General features: G+C 37.4%; 1 protein-coding gene across 18 annotated transcripts in view; it reads right to left on the reverse strand.

The window, feature by feature from the left end:
• The window catches only part of LRRFIP2 (LRR binding FLII interacting protein 2), a 119,533-nt gene that overhangs the window by 60,790 nt on the left and 36,113 nt on the right, over window positions 1-22,630 (reverse strand). For 7 of the 18 annotated variants that reach the window (XR_009542894.1, XM_060162379.1, XM_060162384.1 and 4 more), the window contains 12 exons: window positions 19,824-19,910; window positions 18,554-18,604; window positions 11,999-12,055; window positions 11,856-11,900; window positions 8,613-8,677; window positions 6,048-6,090; window positions 4,515-4,580; window positions 3,141-3,215; window positions 1,806-1,853; window positions 1,680-1,724; window positions 768-815; window positions 260-316 (listed from right to left, as the gene is read on the reverse strand). Coding sequence is in view for 17 of the 18 variants with exons in the window: in XM_060162379.1 (XP_060018362.1) it covers window positions 260-316; window positions 768-815; window positions 1,680-1,724; window positions 1,806-1,853; window positions 3,141-3,215; window positions 4,515-4,580; window positions 6,048-6,090; window positions 8,613-8,677; window positions 11,856-11,900; window positions 11,999-12,055; window positions 18,554-18,604; window positions 19,824-19,910 (687 nt within the window). In the remaining variant the exon portion in view is untranslated. The other 11 variants (XM_060162395.1, XM_060162393.1, XM_060162391.1 and 8 more) reach the window with 6 other exon arrangements.

A 22,630-nucleotide genomic window follows, 5' to 3' on the forward strand; every position in this document is an offset into this window, starting at 1 on the left:
ACAGTTATATATAAATTTTTTAAAAATTCTAATGGCACTGGTTCCAGACTCATTTAAGAAATTACGTGCTTAAGTCACGTTCATACAGAAACCACCCGTTAGGACAAATTAGTTCTTGAGTTTGTGTACTGAAGCAAAATGATAATCCATGCACAATAGAGTGAAACACACCACATCCTCAATATTCTGAATGGTGAGTACAGATTAATGAAACAATCAAAAGTGTTTATAAAGCATGCAAAGAGACTAGACAGCTCACCACAGGACTGCTTCGGGCTGAACTTGTTCTTGATGAGTGAAAACTGTATTCAGATGGCTATAAAGTTTCCAAGAAGAAAGGTTTTACAATTAACGATCAGCTCCTTCTCCTGCTGGGAATACATCAGTGCCCCTGGACCTAACTCGCCCCTGGCTCTCAGGTGAAGATAACTGTTCCTCCCCGGCCTGAACTCTTCTTCACTCCCACCACCCTCACCATCCAGCAGCCCATGGCAGGAGGGAGAAGAAAGGCCCTGAGAAGCGCTGTTCCCAGCCTCTTCCTAAGGAACTAATGAGCCAGAAAAGAGGTTTCTCTACTTGTATTGCCTTCATGCTTTAAGCCACAGTTTCCAGCAGGTGCCTTCTCGCAGCTTGGGTGAGAGCCACCACTGGCAAGCTGATGGATCACAGCTTGTAGAGTAATTATAGGTCAGATTAAATGACTCTGTAAGTAAACTGTGCCCACCTACACACCACCCTCCTCACCACCTCCACCTGCTTAGACTTACAGTTCGAGAACCATAAGGGTTATATAATCCACCATCATACAACGACGCCTAAAGAACAAAGGAAATGCCATTTATCTATTCAGCATCAAAGTTATTTTGAAAATGACATAACTTCTTTGCAGTACCTAGTTCCAAAAGTTTTGAAGAATGGTGTTAACGTGTACAGCCTCCTGAGGTGGTAACACTCATTTATGTATGCATAAATTCCTGCGTTAGCCTCATTAAAACTTCAAACTCACACTTCATTTAAAAAGCACCACTGGTTACAGCACTGCCTTTCATCATCACGTTATGAAATTAGGAGAACATTTACGACTTTATTCTCTCAAAAGAGGAAATAGAACAGAAAAGAAAGTAAGGTACAGAAAAGAAAGTGAGGTACAGAAAGCATATTGCCCACTGTTACGATAAAATTAAGTACAAAGCCTCAGGTTCCCAGTCCACTAGAACAGGCCACAAGACAACAAACAACAGCTTGAAAGCAACCAATTCCAACTCGCACATTACACAGAGCTACTGTTTTGTCTTTCTAGTCAGCTGGCTCCATTAGAGTCTAGTATTAACATGGCCAAGGCCACAGCTGTTCCCCCCCAAAATATGACACCCCATGCATGGGCAGCCATCTCACAAAAGTATGCAAGTGTAGTGCAACCCATGCAAGTCTACCTCCTCTACAGGAAGCCAATTCTAAGCAAGGGCCTACCAACAGCCAAGCAGTATCTACCGCTATGATATGCTCATTTTTGCTCCTCAAAAGTTTTGTATTTTAAGCACAGGCAGCACAGTCTGCAGTACACATAGCATTAAAGCCATGTGTCCTTGACTATTCTGGAGGAAAGATGGCAAGCCAGAGTCAGCACCATGACAATGGCCCCACCAGGAGTACACACGTTGGAAGAGGAAAATACACACCAGACTGGCACTTCTCAGAAGACCAGAATTTGCAGTAGGGGAGGCCTATGGAGAAAGCACATGATTTAACCCAAAGAAAAGCAACTGATAGCTACGAAGGCACCATACTCCCCAGGAAGTACTAACCCTGTAGCTCTTAGATGTTGCCAGAGGGTCACTGTATAGGGAAGAAGACTGATAAGAAACAAAACAAAACAAGCAAAAAAAAAGGAAAAAAGAAAAGGAGAATCAGCCTCACCATCATGCAAGTAGAAGACAAATTTATTTTATACTCCATAATTCATTAGTAATTCTTGAGTGTTTAAGGCAGTTAAGTGACACACAATGTGAGAAAAACTTAATCATTAGAAATCTCTTTGAATACCAATTTTAAGGGATAAGAAAGAAAAACACTCGGAATAGTTTCCTATAAATGGGTAAGTCCTATTGGTCTTTGAACATTAGTGTTAGGAGATGGGATGGGCACATAAGAAAACACTCAGGAAAAGAGGGCCATGGCACAGGGAGTGTGGCAAACAGTGTCCACATCCCAGTCCCCAGCAGCTCCTGCGACATCTAATGGGCTTATCCTGATTATTGGGGAACCAGGTAAATGAGCTCTGAGTTATTGCTATAAACACTCTCCCAAATAGATTAGAAAACGTGTATTTCACAACAAGCCATGGACCAAGTGCCTTACTTTAATTAGATAAATTGTACTGGTCACAATGAATCCACACACTAACAAGGCACAGCATTTTTAAAAAAGGAATTAAATCTTTTTCCTGATGTCATCTCAAGACACAATTTTCAGTTTTTTTCACCAAGCCCAATCAGACATGGAAAATAAGATACATAAATATCTAAGTTATGTTTTGACAACTGAATTATTTCAAATGCACTATGCGCTATATATTTAAACATGTGTTTTAAATGTATGATGTGCCAAATGCCTTGTAAAAACAAGAGATTCTAACATTAAATATAATTACATTCTTCTCATCCCACGTACAGTTTAAATTTTCACATGTATATTTTTAATAAAAGGGCATACACTGTGATATGTACTGATGCCTACAACTTATTTTGAAATGCATCCCCCCAAAAAGATGGACTGATGGATGGATAGAGGGACAGCTGGACAGATAATTACATGATAAAGGAAATATAGTAAAATATCAATTGTAGAATCTGAGTGGTAGGTACGCAGGTGGCTACTATAAAATTCTTTGAACTTTTTTTATATGTTAAATATTTTTCATTAAAAAAACTGGAAAAAAATGGTACTCATTTTAAATATGGTGATTCAATAGTTCCCATTATTTAAAGATACACTCACACAGACTATGTGAATTCAGTTACCACAAACTAGTATATACACAGCCATTCACAGATTAGTTCTAACTAGTCAAAATGCAACAGGGGATTAGAAATGTGTTAAAGTTGGATAAAACACACGAAGCCAAAAAACTTGTGACAAACCCGAGTATAGTAGGCAGAAGTGGGTTTGCTATGTCTAAGACTGCTATAGTTTCTCTGGTCAAAGTAGAGGCCACTCTGCAAAAAGCAAAATTAAACACATTTTTCTTAGGTTAAATGCTGTTAACCTAAAAACATAGAGGCAAAATCGGATATTGCCAAAACCCTTCTGCTCCAAAACAATGATTTTAAAGCATTGAATCGTATTAGGTGAAAGTGAAAATAACAACTATTTCAGGTCTCTCAAAAAAGATTAATATTTAAAAAATATTAATATTAAAATATTAACTATTTTCAAACCAAGTCATTGCTAATTTTTTTTTTTTACTTTAAAAACAAGAGTATAAACTCTCAGACAAAATGGAATGGAAATAATAAATGATTTATTCTCATGTCATACTTAGGAATGTCCTTGAAAAACCCAGGATGAATGAATAATTACCTTTTATAATCTATTTAACAATGCCACAGAAATCATTAAAGTTATTTTTTCAAAACTCCTGGCCCTGCCCGAGGCACCAGGACTCACCTCTCCCCAGAGCTCCCAACACTGCCCCCACCAGGGCATCTCACTAATATCCTCTCCATTTCATTCTCTCCCCCTTCCTCACTGCTACCAGCCAAAGCCTCCCAACCCTCTCTCCACCCCACCAATGGTCAGAACCCTGCCCATGGGAACCTTGAGTTAGCAGGGAGCTTAGGACTGTACTTCCTCTGCCAGTGCTGTAGCAACCTGACAGGAAAGAGGTGTTCCTAGCACCCCAAATGGGCATTCTAGACATTTTTTCCTCCACAGAAATGTTTAGCAAGGTCTGCTGGAATGGAGAGCACTATTAGTTCCATAGTTTAATTACGTTATTGGTTGAAGAGTCTTCTGCAAGACAGCATGGGAACTCTGCCATTGTGTACTTTATTGTTTCTACCAGAAAATTAATTTCAAGTTCCCAAAATTATAAAATCTATAAAAACAATCATTCAGAATGAAACCTATATGTGACTTTGGTACTACTTATAATACCACAACTAAATCAATTCAAATTTCTAAAATAGGTATAAGAATCTCACTAAGCCTATTCTTAAGGTATAGTCCTCCAAAGGACAGTTCATACATGAAAATACATTGTTAATGAACTTCGTGGGACACTTTCCTAATGCTAGCCACTAGGGTTAGATATATTAACTTGATATTAAATCTTGTAAATGAAAACAAAATTATTTTTAAATAAGTTCTGGTAAGTCATGTTTCAGTATATTATCAAGTTTCAATAATGCCTTAAGAGCACACCAGTGCAGTCGTAGTTCTTCAGTTCTGTAAAAGTAATCAGTGAATTTTACAGCCACACAAAATACTGTGATATGAGACACAACAGAACTAACCAGTGGGTCTTTATGAGAACCAGAAGATCTCTTCTTCATTCCATCAGAGTGACTGTCAGAATGATTCTGGAAGTAAATATTGAATACAAGGATCATATAGTGAAGTTTAAAAATAATTTAATAAATTCACCTTAAAATCATACACAGAACGATCCACCTGAGACAGAGTAACCTACAGGCACTCTATTTCCCACCTGTTAGTAAACGATTCACTGCCCTTGACTGGCTAAGACACACAGCCTCTCTACACACCTGCATTCCCCCTCACCTCCCCTGTGCCATCCAGCTCAGTGTCTAGTCAACTAAAAACTTAATTAGGACTCAGAGCCAGGCAGGATATTTGTGGGGACCCTCACCCCACACCTCATTTGAGCCCCTGCCCATGGGACTATCTTCTTTAAAAAGGTATGAGTGACAAGAGAGTCTACTTCCTTCCACAGTCCTCCTTACCTAAAGGCCAAAAAGCAATCCCGTTCATCAATCAAAACAAGATTGAGAACAGAAAACATAACATTGTACTGCCCAAGACAGTCAGTCCTCTTAACCCAAGTTAGTGGTCCCACAGCATGTGCTGCTCAGAGGAAAGCAGCCAACATGGTATGTATGGATTTTCTCGAGTAGCAGCAGCATCGTTAGACAATAATCTGACATCTGAGTCCTTTGAAGATAGCACCGTCTCAACACATAATTTCTCCTAGGAGTACAGAGCCAAGTGTATGTGAGGGGATAGAGGACAGCAATACTACTAAACTGGTCCATTGGTAGACAAGAAGTCCAATCTAGGTATGCACCGTTGGCCTGTAATGAGGAGGTGCAGCTAGAAGGGTCCTAGCTATTAACAGTCTGCTCTACGCAAATCATCTGAAACATGCACAGCTAGATCCTGAATCAGTAATTATACACTCATTTTTCTTTTTAGAATATGCATATCTTTCCTTTTATATATTACCCTGAACATTTAAGAGCTGCTGATATAGTCTAGCAACTCAGGCAATCTATTGACATATTAACCCAAGAAAAACATGCGATAACTAAACTTCCTTGGCCAAAATGACATACCATAAAAAAACCAAATCAAGCAAAAAATGAGTGGATGTAACTGATGCTTCAGTTGTCATCTGTCACTGCTGGATGCTTTCACACCTGCTGGCTTGTGACACAGAACATGAAACACAGTAGGGCCTGTGCTGCCTTAGTTCAGTATGTATAAAAACACTGCTGGAAACATGTCTTCCAGGTCAATGAGTATGTGTCAGCTGGGTGGCTCATTATTTTAAGAAAAGATACTACTGCCAATCTTAGTCCTGAATAGGGAAGCAAATAATTTTTATCTGATCCTGATATTCTAAAAGACAAAGTTATTCAAGTGCTAAATTATGCCACAATTGCACAACACTAGATTTTGCTTTGTTAGTCATACATTTCCCCCAAACATCATAACAAACCTATGAAAAAGTCATAATCTATGATTAGCATCATCAGGTGTTTATAAAGTAAAACTCTACATTTAACATGAAGTTATGCACTACATACTAATGATGAAAGTCTTGACGATGTATCCTTGAAAGCATCATACTGGATTTCAGGAAAAGGTGAAAGTTGGTTGTATTTCCAAAATCAGAAATATAAGGAGGGGAAAAAGTAACATTCATAAAATTATTAAAAATCCAGCAGTATTTTAAAAGCCCAAAATTATTAAACACAAAGGCTGTGACATTTGAATTAAAGAATATTCTTCCCCCTCATTCTTTCCTAGTATAGGTTATTGCTAAACTATACTTACAGCAAAAACTGCATGTTCTCTTTCAGAAACAGAATTTATAATCAGTAATGGTGAGATGATTCATCCCAGTACACTATAGCACAAAACACCCAAGGAAGCCTTTAAATGCAGGAATTAAGCATTCTGAAGTCAAAAGATGTTTTACTTTTTCTTATTGTGTCTGTCACCATCGTTTTCCATTATTTGAAACATGGCAAAAGCAAGGCATGGAGAGGCAATGAAGCAGGATCACATAACTAGTATAATAAAGCTTACAAAAAAAACAAAAACCAAACAAGCAAAAAAACAATTGCGGCATCAAAAGGGGGAGAGTTCTCTTATATCTGCTTGTGCACACACCTGAAAAACTTCCTTCCTCAAGAACTTTCTCTATGAAAAACAGTGAACAAAACTAGAAACTTGGCCAGAGTAAAGTGTGGATTACATACATTTATGACAAGACCAGAAAAACCACATTTCACGTAGGGTCTTTACAAAAATAATATGTGTAACACCACATTTCAAATCCAAGAAACTGAACTAAATAGTAACTAACTACTCAGATTTGTGGTTTCCTAACTTTACTTTTTAAGCATTCTAGCTCAGATTTTTTTAAGCAATCTGACCCAGAAGAGCAATGTACAAAACAATAAAACAATGCATAAAACAAAAGCAATAAACAAGTTCCTCAGGTAGTTTGGTAAAAATATCTTTCTTTGGCAACTTTTATACCCATTTAGGATTCTAGGGAACACTATTCAAGAACCTGATCTAAAGTAATGTTTTCCTAAGTGTGGACTGCAACTCATTAGTAGTTCATAAAATCAATTTATGGGTTCAACCAGCATTAAAAAAAAATAAAATAGAAGAGAAAATACTAGAGTTTATCATGTACAGTAAGAGTAAATATTATTTTGTGAAACTTCTGTTTCTATAATATATTTTATATACTTATATACATACAAACACACAGGCATATGTCTGCATATGTATACTGGATTTTGGTGTAAAATGCATTCCTTTTATAGAGGTCGCAATTTTAAAAAGCTTAAAATACACTAGAAGATCAAATTATATAGTGTAGTTCTAATAAAGCACTAAAATAATAGTTCAGATAGAACAAAGGCCTTCCCTTCATGCCCAATGAGACGGTCATGTACAAAAGATATTGCAGGACCCCCCGAAAATATACTTCATAAGTATAAGGCTAAGTGGTATAATTTTACCACCAGTGTAAATTCAGTGAAAATGATATTGCAATAAATACTAGAAAGTGCTGGAGCAAAATATCTGCATTTGCATGCTTTTCTTATATTATCTTGAAAACAGAATATAAAGAGTGTTATTACATGTGTAAAAAAAATCTTGTTTATCCAGAATTTTCTAAAATGCCTAAGGGTGTGCCTTTGGTGGTAAATGATGTGTAATGGTAAAATGTCACTGTGGTGAATAACATTTCACTGAAAATAAAGTTCCTTCTCTATGGAAGTTTCACTTAACGTCTTTTCTCAGTTAACAAAATATCTTTTTTGTTTAAAAAAAACCCCATGACCAAAACATGTATTTCTCAAGTCACACATTCTTGCATATAAACTATTCCATTCTCCCAACCAGATAAGTTCATTGACGGGATCAGTCATGTCTTATTAGTTCTTCTCATCCTCCCTGTAACACGAATGGCCTTTTGCAAAAGCTTAAGATTTAACAAGTTGAACTGAAATTGACCTATTTTGATTTTCCTTTTCCAAAATACAATGCAGAGCTCATATAGTTTAATTAATTAATTTATTTGGCCATGCTACACCGCTTGTGGGATCTTAATTCCCCAACCAGGGATTGAACCCAGGCCCTGGCATTGGAAGAGCGGAGTCCTAACCACTGGACCGCCAGGGAATTCCCTCAGGTAGTTTTAAAAATTGCTGAATCTGGTAGAAAAAATCCATAACTTGGACAACCCACTTGCTACTAGAACAACTGAGTAAACAAAAAGAATCCTCCAATATGTGCCGGTTGGTATTTATGTTATTTAAAAACAAATGATTCATCAAAGGAGGGAGAACTGAAAATATTAAGGGCTCTAGCTAAATAAAATGTTTCCAAACTTGCTATTATAATCTATCCAAAAATGTTTCTTTTAACACTCAGAAAAAGTTACCTCAAACTTTTCATTTGGAAATTAAATTTTTAAAAAGTACAGAAAACAGGTTGTAGAAACAAAGTTCAGCAGGTGTTCATTTCTGTTAGAATGGACCTATTTCTCAAGCCCCCAGGACTCTGTGAGTCAACAGTGAACGCACAATACTAACACGGCACATTTCTCTGGGCTACACACCATGATGCCTTTCCTTTTGGGTGTACTGGCTCTGCTCCAATGTGTCCCCATTACGTCCTTCGATGGGTTCTTCCATGGAATTAAACAGTGTAGGAGTAAGTGACAAAACACAAATTGCAAGCATATTAAAATTAACTTCATAAAAATTATACTAAGGCAACTGATATATAAATAGGAACTGATAAAACAGTAAAAATCTCCACCAATTAAAACTGCAATGTATCTCTACCACTCTGATTCAAGATCACCTCATCTTCTAATTTTGGATCTCTTCCTTATAGTCTTCTTGTATTTCACTGTATAAAGCAGTGACCAAGCACTTTGTAAGATTTTTTTTTTTTAAGGTAGATGTTTTTTAAAGAAACAGATTGTTTCAGTTCTAGACTCAGGGCTTTGATTTAATCTTCCTTCCCCAAACCTACCATCCAGTCTTGAACTATCTTTGCTCTTTCTATTTTTATGGAGAATGTCTATAACACTGTTACCATCTCCAGCCCAAATAGCTTCTGGCAGGACACCTTTCAAGAAAGCAGTACCTGAAAGTTAACTGGACAAAAGGAAAGATCAAAGTCCTAAGAATGTGGCATAAAACCATAAATACATCTGCCTCATATCCAGGTACATATATCTAATGTTCATATATCAAATACAAGGTCCAAAAGTCTTAGACATTTTAATATACAGCTCATAAGTAAAAAAAAAAAAAACTGGCAGAGAAATACCAACCCCCCCCAAATAATATAGCAAATCCCAATAAAATTTAGGTCAGTGTTTTAAACCATCACAATTATTTTTACAGAGAACAAAAGTTGTCTACATATTTATTCAGTTTAATGTAGATGGTAAAGTTACTTTAAAAAGCAAATAATCTGATGCAAAGTTAGAACTCCCAATATTATCTAGTTAAGAGAAAAAAGAAAAAAACTCTTATCTCAATTACATTTCTTTTAAACTATGTTATCAGTGAGCTTTCATTTCAAATCAGACATTTCCAGGAAAGTCTAAATATTTTAAATGTGCTAAATGTACACTCACACACAGTAAAGTTCCAAAGTCTCCTCTACAGGGTAAAATTTTTTGTTAATCTTTAAGTTTGCATACTGATTTTTTTAATTAGGAGCTTTACTCTTTTTCCCATAACAGCAAATTTTCATAATTACCATAATGAAATAAAATACTGTGAGAGTTCTAGTTATATCTTAAATTTATTTAATGATATAATTTCCATGAAATGAAAATCAACCTCATTACTTTATAGACACCCTGGATAAACAATTCCTTATTTATTTAATTGCAGATTTCTTTTTTGTTTGTTTGCAGATGTTTTAAAGGCCCCTAAATTAGGTTGAACTTGGATGGTTTTACCATTAGGTTAAACTAATATATAATCAAGTTTTCCATACAAATTTACAAATAATTTGCTTGATAAAAACTGTGTGAAACTTCACACTATGAACATTACAATGAAAAGTAAAGGGAAAACTCATACGTTTTTTTGAAAAGAGGAAAGATGGGATTATTTTCAAAGCCCTTAAGGCTCAACTTTTAAGCTTCTGTTGACTAACTCCCTGTGAGAAAAAAAACAATATCTCCAGGGAGGAGCATGACAAGTTTTTCTTAAAGTATTTCTCAGCAAGATCAGCTTGGTGCTTTGTAACCACCTAGAGGGGTGGGAGGGAGATGTAAGAGGGAGGAGATAAGGGGATATATGTTTATGTATAGCTGATTCACTTTGGGGTTTTTTTTGTTTGTTTTGAGGTACACGGGCCTCTCACTGTTGTGGCCTCTCCCGCTGCGGAGCACAGGTTCCGGACGCGCAGGCTCAGCGGCCATGGCTCACAGGCTCAGCCGCTCCGCGGCATGTGGGATCTTCCTGGACTGGGGCATGAACCTGTGTCCCCTGCATCGGCAGGCGGACTCTCAACCACTGCGCCACCAGGGAAGCCCTGATTCACTTTGTTATAAAGCAGAAACTAACACACCACTGTAAAGCAATTACACTCCAATAAAGATGTTAAAAAAAAATAAAACAAAACAAAAACAAACAAACAAAAAAAAGTATTTCCCCTGCAAAATCATTCTTAAACTACTGATTAGATTTCTATAAAGGCTTTTTAATATTCTTATAAATCTAAATTTTTATAATTAACCAAAATACTTATGATTCAAGAATTAGTTTACTAACTTATTCTAAAAAGACAGTAGATTACATTCACCAATAAGAAATATAACCAGAGTAAAAGACTATTTAAGAACACAAACACATCAATAATTAGTATACCAGAACACACTCAGTTTAATATAGTGTATTTTTATACGTTATACAAGATAGGAAGAAAACTAGACCTGGGGAGAATTAACAAATATAGACCTTAGCAAGAAAGAAAATTTTACTGATGAAAAATCTAGATGTAAGTACATATACAATATTATCAATGTGTAAATTAAAAAAGCATTGCTCTAAGGTTTAAAGCACAATTCTTTAAGAAGAGACTCAATTTCCTGGCACAATATGCAAGCCTTTGATGAGCGATTTCTCATTTATCTTGATTTACAATGACGTACGCTAAAAACCTGAGACAAACTACAAAATGTTAATCAAAATGTTGAAGCATGATAATTTCTAAAAGTATGATAAGACAGGCATTTTTAAAATCAGAAGCGCAATTTTCCCACTGACTAAAACTATAATTAGTCACCCAAGCTCCAAAATAATAAATTTTATTTAATAAATTGTCATTTTAAAAAATATGAAAGTAGGAAAAATCTGAAAGCTAGAACCATGCCGATGTTATTCTATAAAATTAACCTTATTATGTTGTGATGGTTTTCCAAAATCAAAGGTCCTTTTATAGAAAGTGAATATATATGTTAATAGATGAAAATATTCATGATTTTAGAACTGATTTACTTACAGCAATAATTTGAAAGCATCATTTTCCAATGAAATAGCTTTGCCAGTATTTCTGTGTTTTAAAGAAAGGCAGGGGCTTCCCTGGTGGCGCAGTGGTTGAGAGTCCGCCTGCCGATGCGGGGGACACGGGTTCGTGCCCTGGTCTGGGAAGATCCCACATGCCGCAGAGCGGCTGGGCCCGTGAGCCACGGCTGCTGAGCCTGCGCGTCTGGAGCCTGTGCTCCGCAACGGGAGAGGCCACAACAGTGAGAGGCCTGCGTACCACCAAAAAAAAAAAAAAAAAGGCAAAGGGATAGCTTTGCTATGGGGGTGTAAACAACTTAAAATACCAACCCTGTGACTGCCAAGACTTCGAATGGACAACGCATCCTCAACTCCCTGATAAAAATAAAAACAAACATAGTAAAGGTGTGTGAGTGACTATGGCAAGTTGATGAGGAAAAGTATTAGAGGCAAGTTTGTAGGTTATTACAAACCAGAGAAGGACGATGATGACTGGACCGGTGGGAATACTTGGCCCTTTCCAACTCATCCTGGGAAAGGAGAAAGTACATGGAGAGTTAATCACTCAGCTGAGGGCTGTAGGTCAGAACAGCTGAGCACAGCAGCACCTTCCCCACAGCAGGCGGTAGGGACAGCTCAGCCTCAAAAGCTGGGTTTGGGGCTGCCATGTCCCTCAGTTGGAAAGAAAGTAGAAATAATCTTGGCAGTGTTTTTATTTGAACAAGTGTGTGTGTGTATCTATCATGTATCTGTCTGTCTGTCTGTCTATCTATATCTATCTATCTATCTATGGATAGATAGATAGATAGATCTGACCACTTGTAGAAGGTACTCTATATATGACCAAGGGAGTTCAATGTACCAAGATAAAAATAAGCAAGTATACTTAAACAGAAATTGAGGTCAGCATTAAAAGCAGACTGTGATCTATTTTTTCATTATGATGTTTACCCAAGGCAGGAAGAAATGTTTATTTTATTACAGATGTGGTTTAAGGTGACAATGTGTTGCTTTAAAAAGATTTGGGTTATAATTTTGTGCTCATCGCAAAAAAAGTTTTTTCTTTTTCTTTTACCACTCTAACTGGAAAAGAAGAGAACAACTAAATGAAATAGCCCCTGACTGTGTGTTGTTAATATGAAAAACTACTTAAAATTAGAAGAAAACGAATAAATATTTCAGAATTGATAAAGTTACTCAAAGTTATGCCTTATGAAGATTGTTAAAAAAAACAAAAAACCTCCAAACAGTTGACTAATTAAACGTAATTCTAAACTTTTCCATATTCAGCTATTAGCACTGGAGCATTAAGTAGAGTCGTGAAATTAAATGACTAGTCCCTAGAACCTAATCAAGTGTAAGAAACTTCTGATCAGAATTTCAAAGTCCCAAGTGTTAAAGTAATTTGCATTGAGAAAGAATCTACACAAAACTGTCCAGCTGAGTTCATAGCTAATCAACACCGCTTTTTCCAAAATGCATCAATCCTTCAACACCCCATGACGATACGGCACTATCATCATGCAGGCAGAGCAGACGGCTATGCCTGACCATTCATCTCAAATCCAGAAACAGTAATTCAACTGAAACACCACAATTTAATGTTTTATTTTGGTCATGATCTTTGAATACAAGTCCAAAAAACTCTTGGTTGTCATGTGCTGTGTACATTGATGCATTTGATCAAATCTGTTCAGAAGTCGGTTTATAAGCACCAGTATGATTCAATAATTCAATATCCAATATGGTGTTCTGATTTTTAGGAATTCATCACCGATTCACATTTTTGTTATGTAATAGACACATGTAATCTGTAAGGAGCCAAGAAAATTTCTTCCCTTTCTTTGATTATCAGGTGATATACCACAAAAGTTTGGGGAGCATGTGTGTTAGCCCAGCAGAGTAGGTACAGCTTATTAAGTGGTAACCAGTTCTAGGCTAGTTAGCTTGGTTAGTATAAAGAGTCTTGTGCTACACAGGCAAGTTAATTCTACATGCCCCCTCCCAGTATTATTTGGGGTACTAGGGTGACATACATGGTTTAATGCTCAATCTTTATTCTACCCTTTCTTTTCATTCCACCTACTACACAAGAGCACTCTAAAAAACCCGCCTCTACACATGAAAAGATACTCAACATCATTAATTAGAGAAATGCATTAGAGAAATGCAAATCAAAACTACAATGAGGTATCACCTCACATCAGTCAGAATGGCCATCATCAAAAAATCTACAAACAATAAATGCTGGAGAGGGTGTGGAGAAAAGGAAACCCTTTTGCACTATTGGTGCCAATGTAAATTGATACAGCCACTATGGAGAACAGTATGGAAGTTCCTTAAAAAACTAAAAATAGAACTACCACATTACCCAGCAATCCCACTACTGGGGATATACCCTGAGAAAACCGTAATTCAAAAGGACACATGTACCACAGTGTTCACTGCTACAGTATTTACAACAGCCAGGACATGGAAGCAACCTAAATGTCCATTGACAGATGAATGGATAAAGATGTGGTACAATGGAATATTACTCAGCCATAAAAAGGAAAGAAACGGGGTCATTTGTAGAGATGTGGATGGACCTAGAGTCTGTCATGCAGAGTGAAGTAAGCCAGGAAGAGAAAAACAAATATCGTACATTAATGCATATATATGGAATCTAGAAAAATCGTACAGATGAACCTATTTGCAGGGCAGGAATAGAAATGCAGACGTAGAGAACGGACATGTGGACACAGTGGGGGAAGGGGAGGGTGGGACAAATTGGGAGATTAGGTTTGACATAAATACACTACCATGTGTAAAACAGATAGCTAGTGGGAACCTGCTGTATAGCTCAGGGAGCTCAGCTTGGTGCTCTGCAACGACCTAGATGGGTAGGATGGGTGGGGGAAGGGGGAGAGGGAGGTCCAAGAGGGAGGGGATATAGGTATACATATAACTGATTCACTTAATTGTACAGCAGAAACTAACACAACATTGTAAAGCAATTTTACTCCAATAAAAAATTAATTAAAAAGAAATTAAAAACCTGCCTCTAAAGAGCACAGCCCATTAAAGATGCAGCAGACAGATGAATTCATATTTATTCTTAATTATACCTATTATAAAAATAATCCTAAATAACAATATCTTATTAAGTATTGATATACCCCTAGATTTACACAGCTTTCTTTTTAGCCCCATTTGAAAAAAATGGCCTAAAAGGAGTTCAGAAGAACTACAGAATAAAATGTAAACCCATACAGGCTGGTTAATTTAAACTGAGAGAATACAGTTTATTCCATAGTCATAAACGACCCCTTAAACAACCACTATCCAACAGAACTTTCTGTGACAATGGAAATGCTCTATGTTTGTGCTGTCTAGTATGGTAGCCACTAGCCACATGTGGCTACTGAGCACTTGAACTGCTAGAAGTACAACTGAGGAGAGAAATTTTTTACTTTAATCAATTTAAATCCAAATCTAATTATCCACATATGGCTAGTGGCAACCATACAAACAGTAAGGGAAGCTCAAAGCAAATTCTCATTACACCAAAAAAGACTCAAAGCACACATTTTAATAAGAGTCTGCCATGGAGCGCTACTCTTCTACAGAAAGGCAGGTATTCAGGTAGTCTTAAATTACTCCCTCTACCTGGAATACTTTTGCACAGTGGCAAATAGGAAGAAACAGAAGGAAACCCTTGTATAAAAGAAAAGACCCTAGCACCAACTCTAGAATTATTTTTAACAGCTAGAGGATTCTTAAAGATCATCTAGTCTGGGCTTCCCTGGTGGTGCAGTGGTTGAGAGTCCGCCTGCCGATGCAGGGGACACGGGTTCGTGCCCGGGTCCGGGAAGATCCCACATGCGGCAGAGCGGCTGGGCCTGTGAGCCACGGCCGCTGAGCCTGCGCGTCCGGAGCCTGTGCTCCGCAATGGGAGAGGCCACAACAGTGAAAGGCCCGCGTACCAAAAAAAAAAAAAAAAAAAGATCATCTAGTCTGATCCCTTCATTTTACAGTACAAAAAACCCTGCAGCACAAAAAGATTAGGAATCAACAAAGTCAGAAAGCTGGGATCAGCATTCATATCTTCTAACTCACCAGACCATTGAACCTATACCGGCTAAATCCAGACTGATTACATAGAAAGAACATGAAGAAAATGGCAAGGTATCCCGGTTTTTACTCAGAGCTTTCTCCTCCTCTGGAATACAAAAAAAGAAAAAAAAAAAAAGCTTCCTTTTGCAGGTATTTCTGGGATAGTATTGAAACTGCCAATTGGCTTTTCTTGAATTACTAGCATCAGAAAGCCAATAGAAAAAAATTCAGCAAACTGTGTTCTTAGGTACCAATTACAAGGCAGAGTATCCCTCTCTTCCACGTCAGGAAAACAAAACATTTTCATTGTCCTGTGAGTCTCCTTATTAGTTTAAAGGATCCAAAGCTGAACGAACAGGACAATGCCTTTAAAGATGGATATTTATCGTTAAAGCTTTCTGGAAAATTATGTTTTGATACATTCAAGTTAAATTAATGGAAATAAAACATATTCTGTTTTTTTTTTTTTTTTCGCGGTACGCGGGCATCTCACTGTCGTGGGCTCTCCCGTTGCGGAGCACAAGCTCCGGACGTGCAGGCCCAGCGGCCGTGGCTCATGGGCCCAGCCGCTCTGTGGCACGTGGGACCCTCCTGGACCGGGGCACAGACCCGTGTCCCCTGCATCGGCAGGAGGACTCCCAACCACTGCACCACCAGGGAAACCCCATATTCTGTTTTTAAAAGTTCACTTGGAGTGAGGATGAAGTGGTTTTATTAAAAAAAAAAAAAAAAAGCCCACAACCCTGTGAATACACCTGGCCATCTTCTCTGACAACAAATACTTAATTCAAGGCTGCAGCCATTCCCTCAGTTTTAAATTAGGAAACTTGAGAAACTGCATTTACTCTTTCAGGTCACCAACACGTCACTGCTTCAGACATCCAGTTTATAAACAGAAGCACTGGCTAACCTAAGACCAATTGGAAGCCCGGAGAGACATAGGCCCTTTTCTTCTTGGTCCTTCTACCTCCCGCTCCATTATTAGCACATGGGGCACCCTCTCATCCCTTAGAATTCTGTGTCTGTCACAACGAAGCAAGTTGTTTACTTCACCAATCCTTTATCACCTATCTATAAAATGGAGATAATGTACCTATCTTATAATGGGGAACGAGCACATATATAAAAAGCATGAGCACAGTGCTGGCACACAGATATGCACTCAACAATAGCTTCATTCCTGAGCCTCACGCCCTTGGGTTCCCTATTCACATCCCAACAGCCTACCCCCAGACAAAAAAGTAATAAAATTAGGAGAAATTATTAATATAGGAAGATTCTCCCTTCTAATAACTGACAATCCAATTGTTTGTATATACATTATTTCATTATAAATTTATTAGTAATTTATATTTTATATTGTGACTATCACATGCCAACTTATACTATAAGCTCATAGACAGAAAGCAGCCAGAGAGACAAGGATAAGGTAAGAAGTGAGAGGAAAAATCAGTTTTAAAGCAGTAAAAGCAAGTGTCAGAAGGTGTTAGAGTGTTAATTATTCCCATCCGAAACTAAACCCCACCTTCCCTGCATGTCCAAATCCTACCTATTACTGAAGACTTGGGTTAGTTGCCACCTGCATTTTAAGCCTCTAACCCCCTTCCATGAAAATCTAGCATGTTCACTGCCTGACCTGCACACCTTTCACAGAGATAAAAAATATGTTTATTTTCATGGCCTTTAAACATAGGAATCACATATTAAACTTCTAACTTAGACTTTTCTTCTCATTTAATGTTTCGGTCTGCCCTAAGACATTAAACTCTTAGGCAATTTAATTTGAGAACTATTATACATAATTAAAAGAAGAAATTAATATTTCCATTTTTGTAAATAAAACCGATTTCTTATATTCACACCAAACATTTTTAAGACATCATCAGTAATATTAAGCCAGTTACATGCAGAAGACACTCTAAATAAAAATCATTAAGCTAGCTTTAGTAACAAGAAAGGACAGGTTCCACTCCAAAATAACAAACACATACATGAGGATTCGCTTAATTTTAAGCAACCAAACATCTTTTTTCTCTCTTTTCTAAAATATCACAATGAGAAGTATGATAAAGTTTTAAATGTGTAGGTCAATACAGTCATAAATATTTTCATTCTGGGTATACCTTAGAATGCTATTCTAGAAGGGATTTGTTTATGAAAGTTGCTTGTTTAGCAACAATTAGATAGTGGTTCTTAACCTCTTAGGATCACAGACTCCTCTGAGAATCTGATGATAAAAATGCCTGTGGGCATTTCACATGAAAACATACATATACTCAAATCCTTGCCTGAGATTTTAAGGCTTCATGCCCCATCCCCCATGCCTATTCACATACCAAGCTAACAACCCCTGCAATAGGAGGCAGCTGGGAGACTTATCAACACTGAAAAAAGTTCAAATTTAAGAATGATTCACAGTAACTAACACTCTACTGGTTGCAGTTTGTTCTTGTAGCTAACAAATTTGGGAGTGATGGTAAAACAAAAAAAGTAATTTTCAGAGGAAATGAAAGAATGACTTGGGTCATCCCTCAATGAAAACCCTGCTGACTTAGTTTTTTTAAAAAAAGAGAGAAAGGAAGAAGGGAACAGGGAAGGAGAGGCGGGGTGGAGGGCGGTGGAAGGAATGAGAGGGGTAGAGGGACAAATCTGAGGGACAGAAGAACAAACCCATAGAAAGAAAACACATTCATCTACTCAATCTTTCTTGGTCAGGAGCATTCATGAGATGAGTGTGAGGCTGTAACTAGAACAGAAATGGCTGGACTCCAAGCACACACTTGGTCCACTACAGGCAGAAGAGACACTCTCTGACCTTTAGGTTCAAACATGACAAACACTCCTACTTGGCAAACGATTAGTCAATGTTTTACTTTGAGACTGCATATTTCAGCAACTGATCACAACATGCAGGGCAGGCAATCCTGGCCTACCAGCCACTTCTGAATCTGTCCCCATTTCCGATCAAAGGAATGATAAGAGTGCTACAAATGCAAAAGTTTCATAAACTAAAGCATCCAACATACTGCATTCTATGAAAAGTCTTAAATTAATCACATACATTTGCCCTGAACAGCAATGATTGTTAATTCAAAGTTGTTACACATTCAAAATACAGAACATACTAAGCTAAATATGCTCAATAATAGAGATATATGGTCCTCTGTAGTTTAGAGAACTATAAATAAAACTTATACTTAATAACTGTATCCTTATAATTTTAGGAGTATAAAAGACAATACATTGTCACATTTTCATTTCAAGCCAAGAATTGCATTCATATTTGAAGCTATGAGGTTAAAAAATTTAGCAATATATTAACTGCTTTTGGTTTTGTTTTTGAGCTGTGACAATATGGACTCTATGCACATCTCTTTAACACATTAACAGAAGATCCACCACCAACCTCTGAAGTGTTTAATACTGCCCTGCAGGTTTTACACCCCACTTCGTACTAATACAACATCAGAAATATTTTTTATGGGAATTTTCAGAGCTAGGTCAATGTCAGAAGGAAAGAGTAAAAAAGAGTATTTGTTTTATTTTAAAGCAACCCAATTTCTATATGCCTACTTAGAAAATTTTTTTGCTTTTCTTTCCGATAATTAAAACATATTGAAATGTATTAACTACAGAAAAGCATAAGAACATAAAACCAATCATAATTCCACCATAGATAAACCAAAGTACTGGTAGTAATCACTTCTTTCCAGTAGTTTTTGACCTATATACAGATACTAGTTTTTGTAACACAAAACTGGAGTTCCACCCGTCTTACAGTTGTGCTTTTTTTTTCATTTTCTTAGATGAATATTTTCTTCTATTATTAAATATGCTTACAAACTGTAAGGTTGTATGATTTCAGTTTTACTATGCAGACATCATAACATAATTAGTCAAAATTCTAGGACATTTAGGACCACAGGAAATAACTTTGTCATCGCTAAGCCTACTTTAGCTGTTGCAAGCACTTATTACACAATAATAACTTATAATGAGTAAGAGCTATGTATGTGTTTGCTGTTATGATTTAAAACAAATATTGCATTTAACTTGCTGACATAAATGGCTTGTTAAAATATATACATCAGGTTATTCTATTCCCAGTGTTTCAGAAGAAACCAGTTTTACTTCAGACGGAAACTAGCCAAGTATTGATATTTTTGAGACCAACACTAAATCAGGGTTATCTACCCAAATTACCTCTTTTTGTTGCCGTTCCAGTTCTCTCATGCGGATATCTCTTGCTTCTGCTCGGGCAGCCCGTTTTGCTGCCAGTCTTGCCTCTGCCTAAAAAGTAATGTAAAGATTCAGCTTTATTTAAAAACCACCACCACCAGCACCACACCTGTACATCAGCTTGAAGGACAAGGAGCCAATGGGACATTACTTCCCAAAGAGGGTGGGGGGCAAGATGTCATCCACCAGCAGCCCGACTGACTTCCTCCATCAACATCCCGTCCGTACTCACTTCTTTTCCTAGTCCCGGAGTCTCTCCTGAAATCTGGGCCTTTACCGTCAACTGCTTGCCTTGATTACACATTCAAAACATTTCACACAATTCATTATATGTTTCTACACACTTGCTTTTTCCAGAATTTTCTTCCCCATCAATTCAATCATACAGATTAGAAACTGCAGGGCCAGCCTCTATTTCACTTTGAACCTTGCCAGTATTCCCTCTCCAAGTCCTGTCAATTCTGGACCACTGAGTTTCTCTCCAACCCATCTCAGGTTTCTTTATGCTCACTGTTCCTGCTTGTTTCAGGAACTCTTCCTCTCTCTCTCTCTTTCCATTGAGATATAATTCACACACCATCAAATCCACAACTTAAAAACATACAATTCAGTGGGTTTTCAAGTACATTCACAAAGTTGCACAATTATCACTACTATCTAATTCCAGGATACTTTCATCACCCCAAAAGGAAAACCTGTACCCATCAGTCATCACTGTTACCCAAACCCAGACCCTAGCAACCACTAATCTACTTTCCGTCTCTATGAATCTGCCTCTTCTGGACATAGCATATAAATGAAATCATACAATAGGAACTCTTTATCTCTTGTTTGGATACTGCAACAGTCTCCAAATCCATCTACCCAACTCCAGATTCTGCCCTTCAATTCATCCTCTATGTGGTTACATGATTGCCAGTCTGCCTTTGTTTCTGATCATGTCAATCATTCTGCTGTGTAAAATACTCCAGTGGCTCCCCATTACTCATGGTTAAAGCAAAAATTCCATAGACTAGCACAAAGAGAAGACAGGAGACGAAAAGCAAAAGCAGAGATTAAGGTTTCTCCCAGTCATCTCTCCACCTTATTTCCCATTATGTGCCCCACCTGCACCAGCCGCATCCACCTTCCTCCACTCCTGGACTCTATCTACTGTGCTGGGAGGTTAAGCCTCTCTTCACAGACTGCTGGCAGGAGGTATTCTCCCTTCTCTCTTCTTCAGCTACCGTGCTACCTTCTATGAAGGGTTCCCCCAGTCCCTCTTTCACAGAGTAATACCCTATGGACATGTGCCTACTGTGGCTTATTACACTGTATTAAATGTACTACATGGTATTATATGGTATCAAAATTACATACTTCTGTCACCCCACAAATTTCATGCCTCAGTGCCTGCTAAATAAACAAGAGATTTTCAGGTCATGGGCCAAAGTATCGAGGAAATGAGCCAACGAAACAGCTTGATGTACCACATGAAACAAAAAAATCTCTCTGGTTTCCCTTGCGGTGGTTTCCTCAGTTCTTGGCCACATCCCAACTCTGATTCAGATCCCCTCTCTTCTGATAATGACAGTAGCTGCTTCTTCTCATGCTATTATATTTGTGCCTAAGTCTCACACTAGGAAGAGACTCAGCCAATGTTTAAAGTGGTCTTCTGTGTGTAAGCAATTATACTGAGCACTGAAAATACAGAGTTAAGACATGCCACCTCTGCCCTGAAGACGTTCACAAACTAGCCAAGGGAGACAAACACAATGTTTAAAGGGAAGGAAGCATGCAGGGAGGAGCAATTAGTTTTGCCTGGCAAGGTCACAGCAGGCTTCTAAGAAGAGGAGACAGTTTAATGGTTACTACTTTTTCAACTACCCCAATTTTGGGAATTTCCTAGTCTGTTTAACTGACCTTTAAGTAGCAAAAACGCTGCAAAGTGAACGGAAATCTGCCAACCGAAAGCTCTCACACTGTCATCACCAGAGCAATTAGTGTTCTCACATGAATTTTACATTGGCCTCTATCATTAAAAACCCTACATTCCCCACCTTCTTTACCCCTCTATGAATGGTCACCATTTTCTTACCAGAGTTTATATTTTATAGAGAAAGACTTCAAGGCTAAGTTATGCTTCAGCAGATAACAAATACGTTTTAAAATTAGAAATTATCATTTTTCTGGGAAAAATTTTCAAATCTCTCTTTTTAATTTAAGAAAGCCACAGCAATGTGTAGGAATTTTCATTTACACTTATATTAGCTTTGCACTTGTAGCTTCCCTTAGAAATTTATTGAGAATGCCAATTTCATCCTCCTGAGATCTGTGGCCAATTCTGCACAATCTATTCTAAAACGGGACTTCTCTCACCAAACCTAAATTATAGGTAATTGAAATCTATTCTCTAATACAACTTCTTGCACAACAAAAGGACCTACTGTATAGCACAAAGAACTCTACTCAATATTCTGTAATAACCTATATGGGAAAAGAATCTGAAAAAGAATGGATATATGTATAATATATGTATAACTGAATCACTTAGCTGTACACCTGAAACTAACACAACACTGTAAATCAACTATACCCCAAAATAAAAAATTAAATTTAAAAATTAAAAAAAAAAAAAGGAAGGGACCTAACTGCTGTATAACAGAAAGAACATGGGCTTCAGAGCCAGAAAAACATCCTTCTCTTTGTTACTTAGCCAATTTTATGCAAAACTCAGATACTACCTCCCTTGGAGTTGGTATTAAATAAGGCAAGCTTTAAAAAGGTAAAGA

Source organism: Lagenorhynchus albirostris, chromosome 10 (assembly GCF_949774975.1).
Source record: "Lagenorhynchus albirostris chromosome 10, mLagAlb1.1, whole genome shotgun sequence".
Taxonomy (NCBI): Eukaryota; Metazoa; Chordata; class Mammalia; order Artiodactyla; family Delphinidae; genus Lagenorhynchus; species Lagenorhynchus albirostris.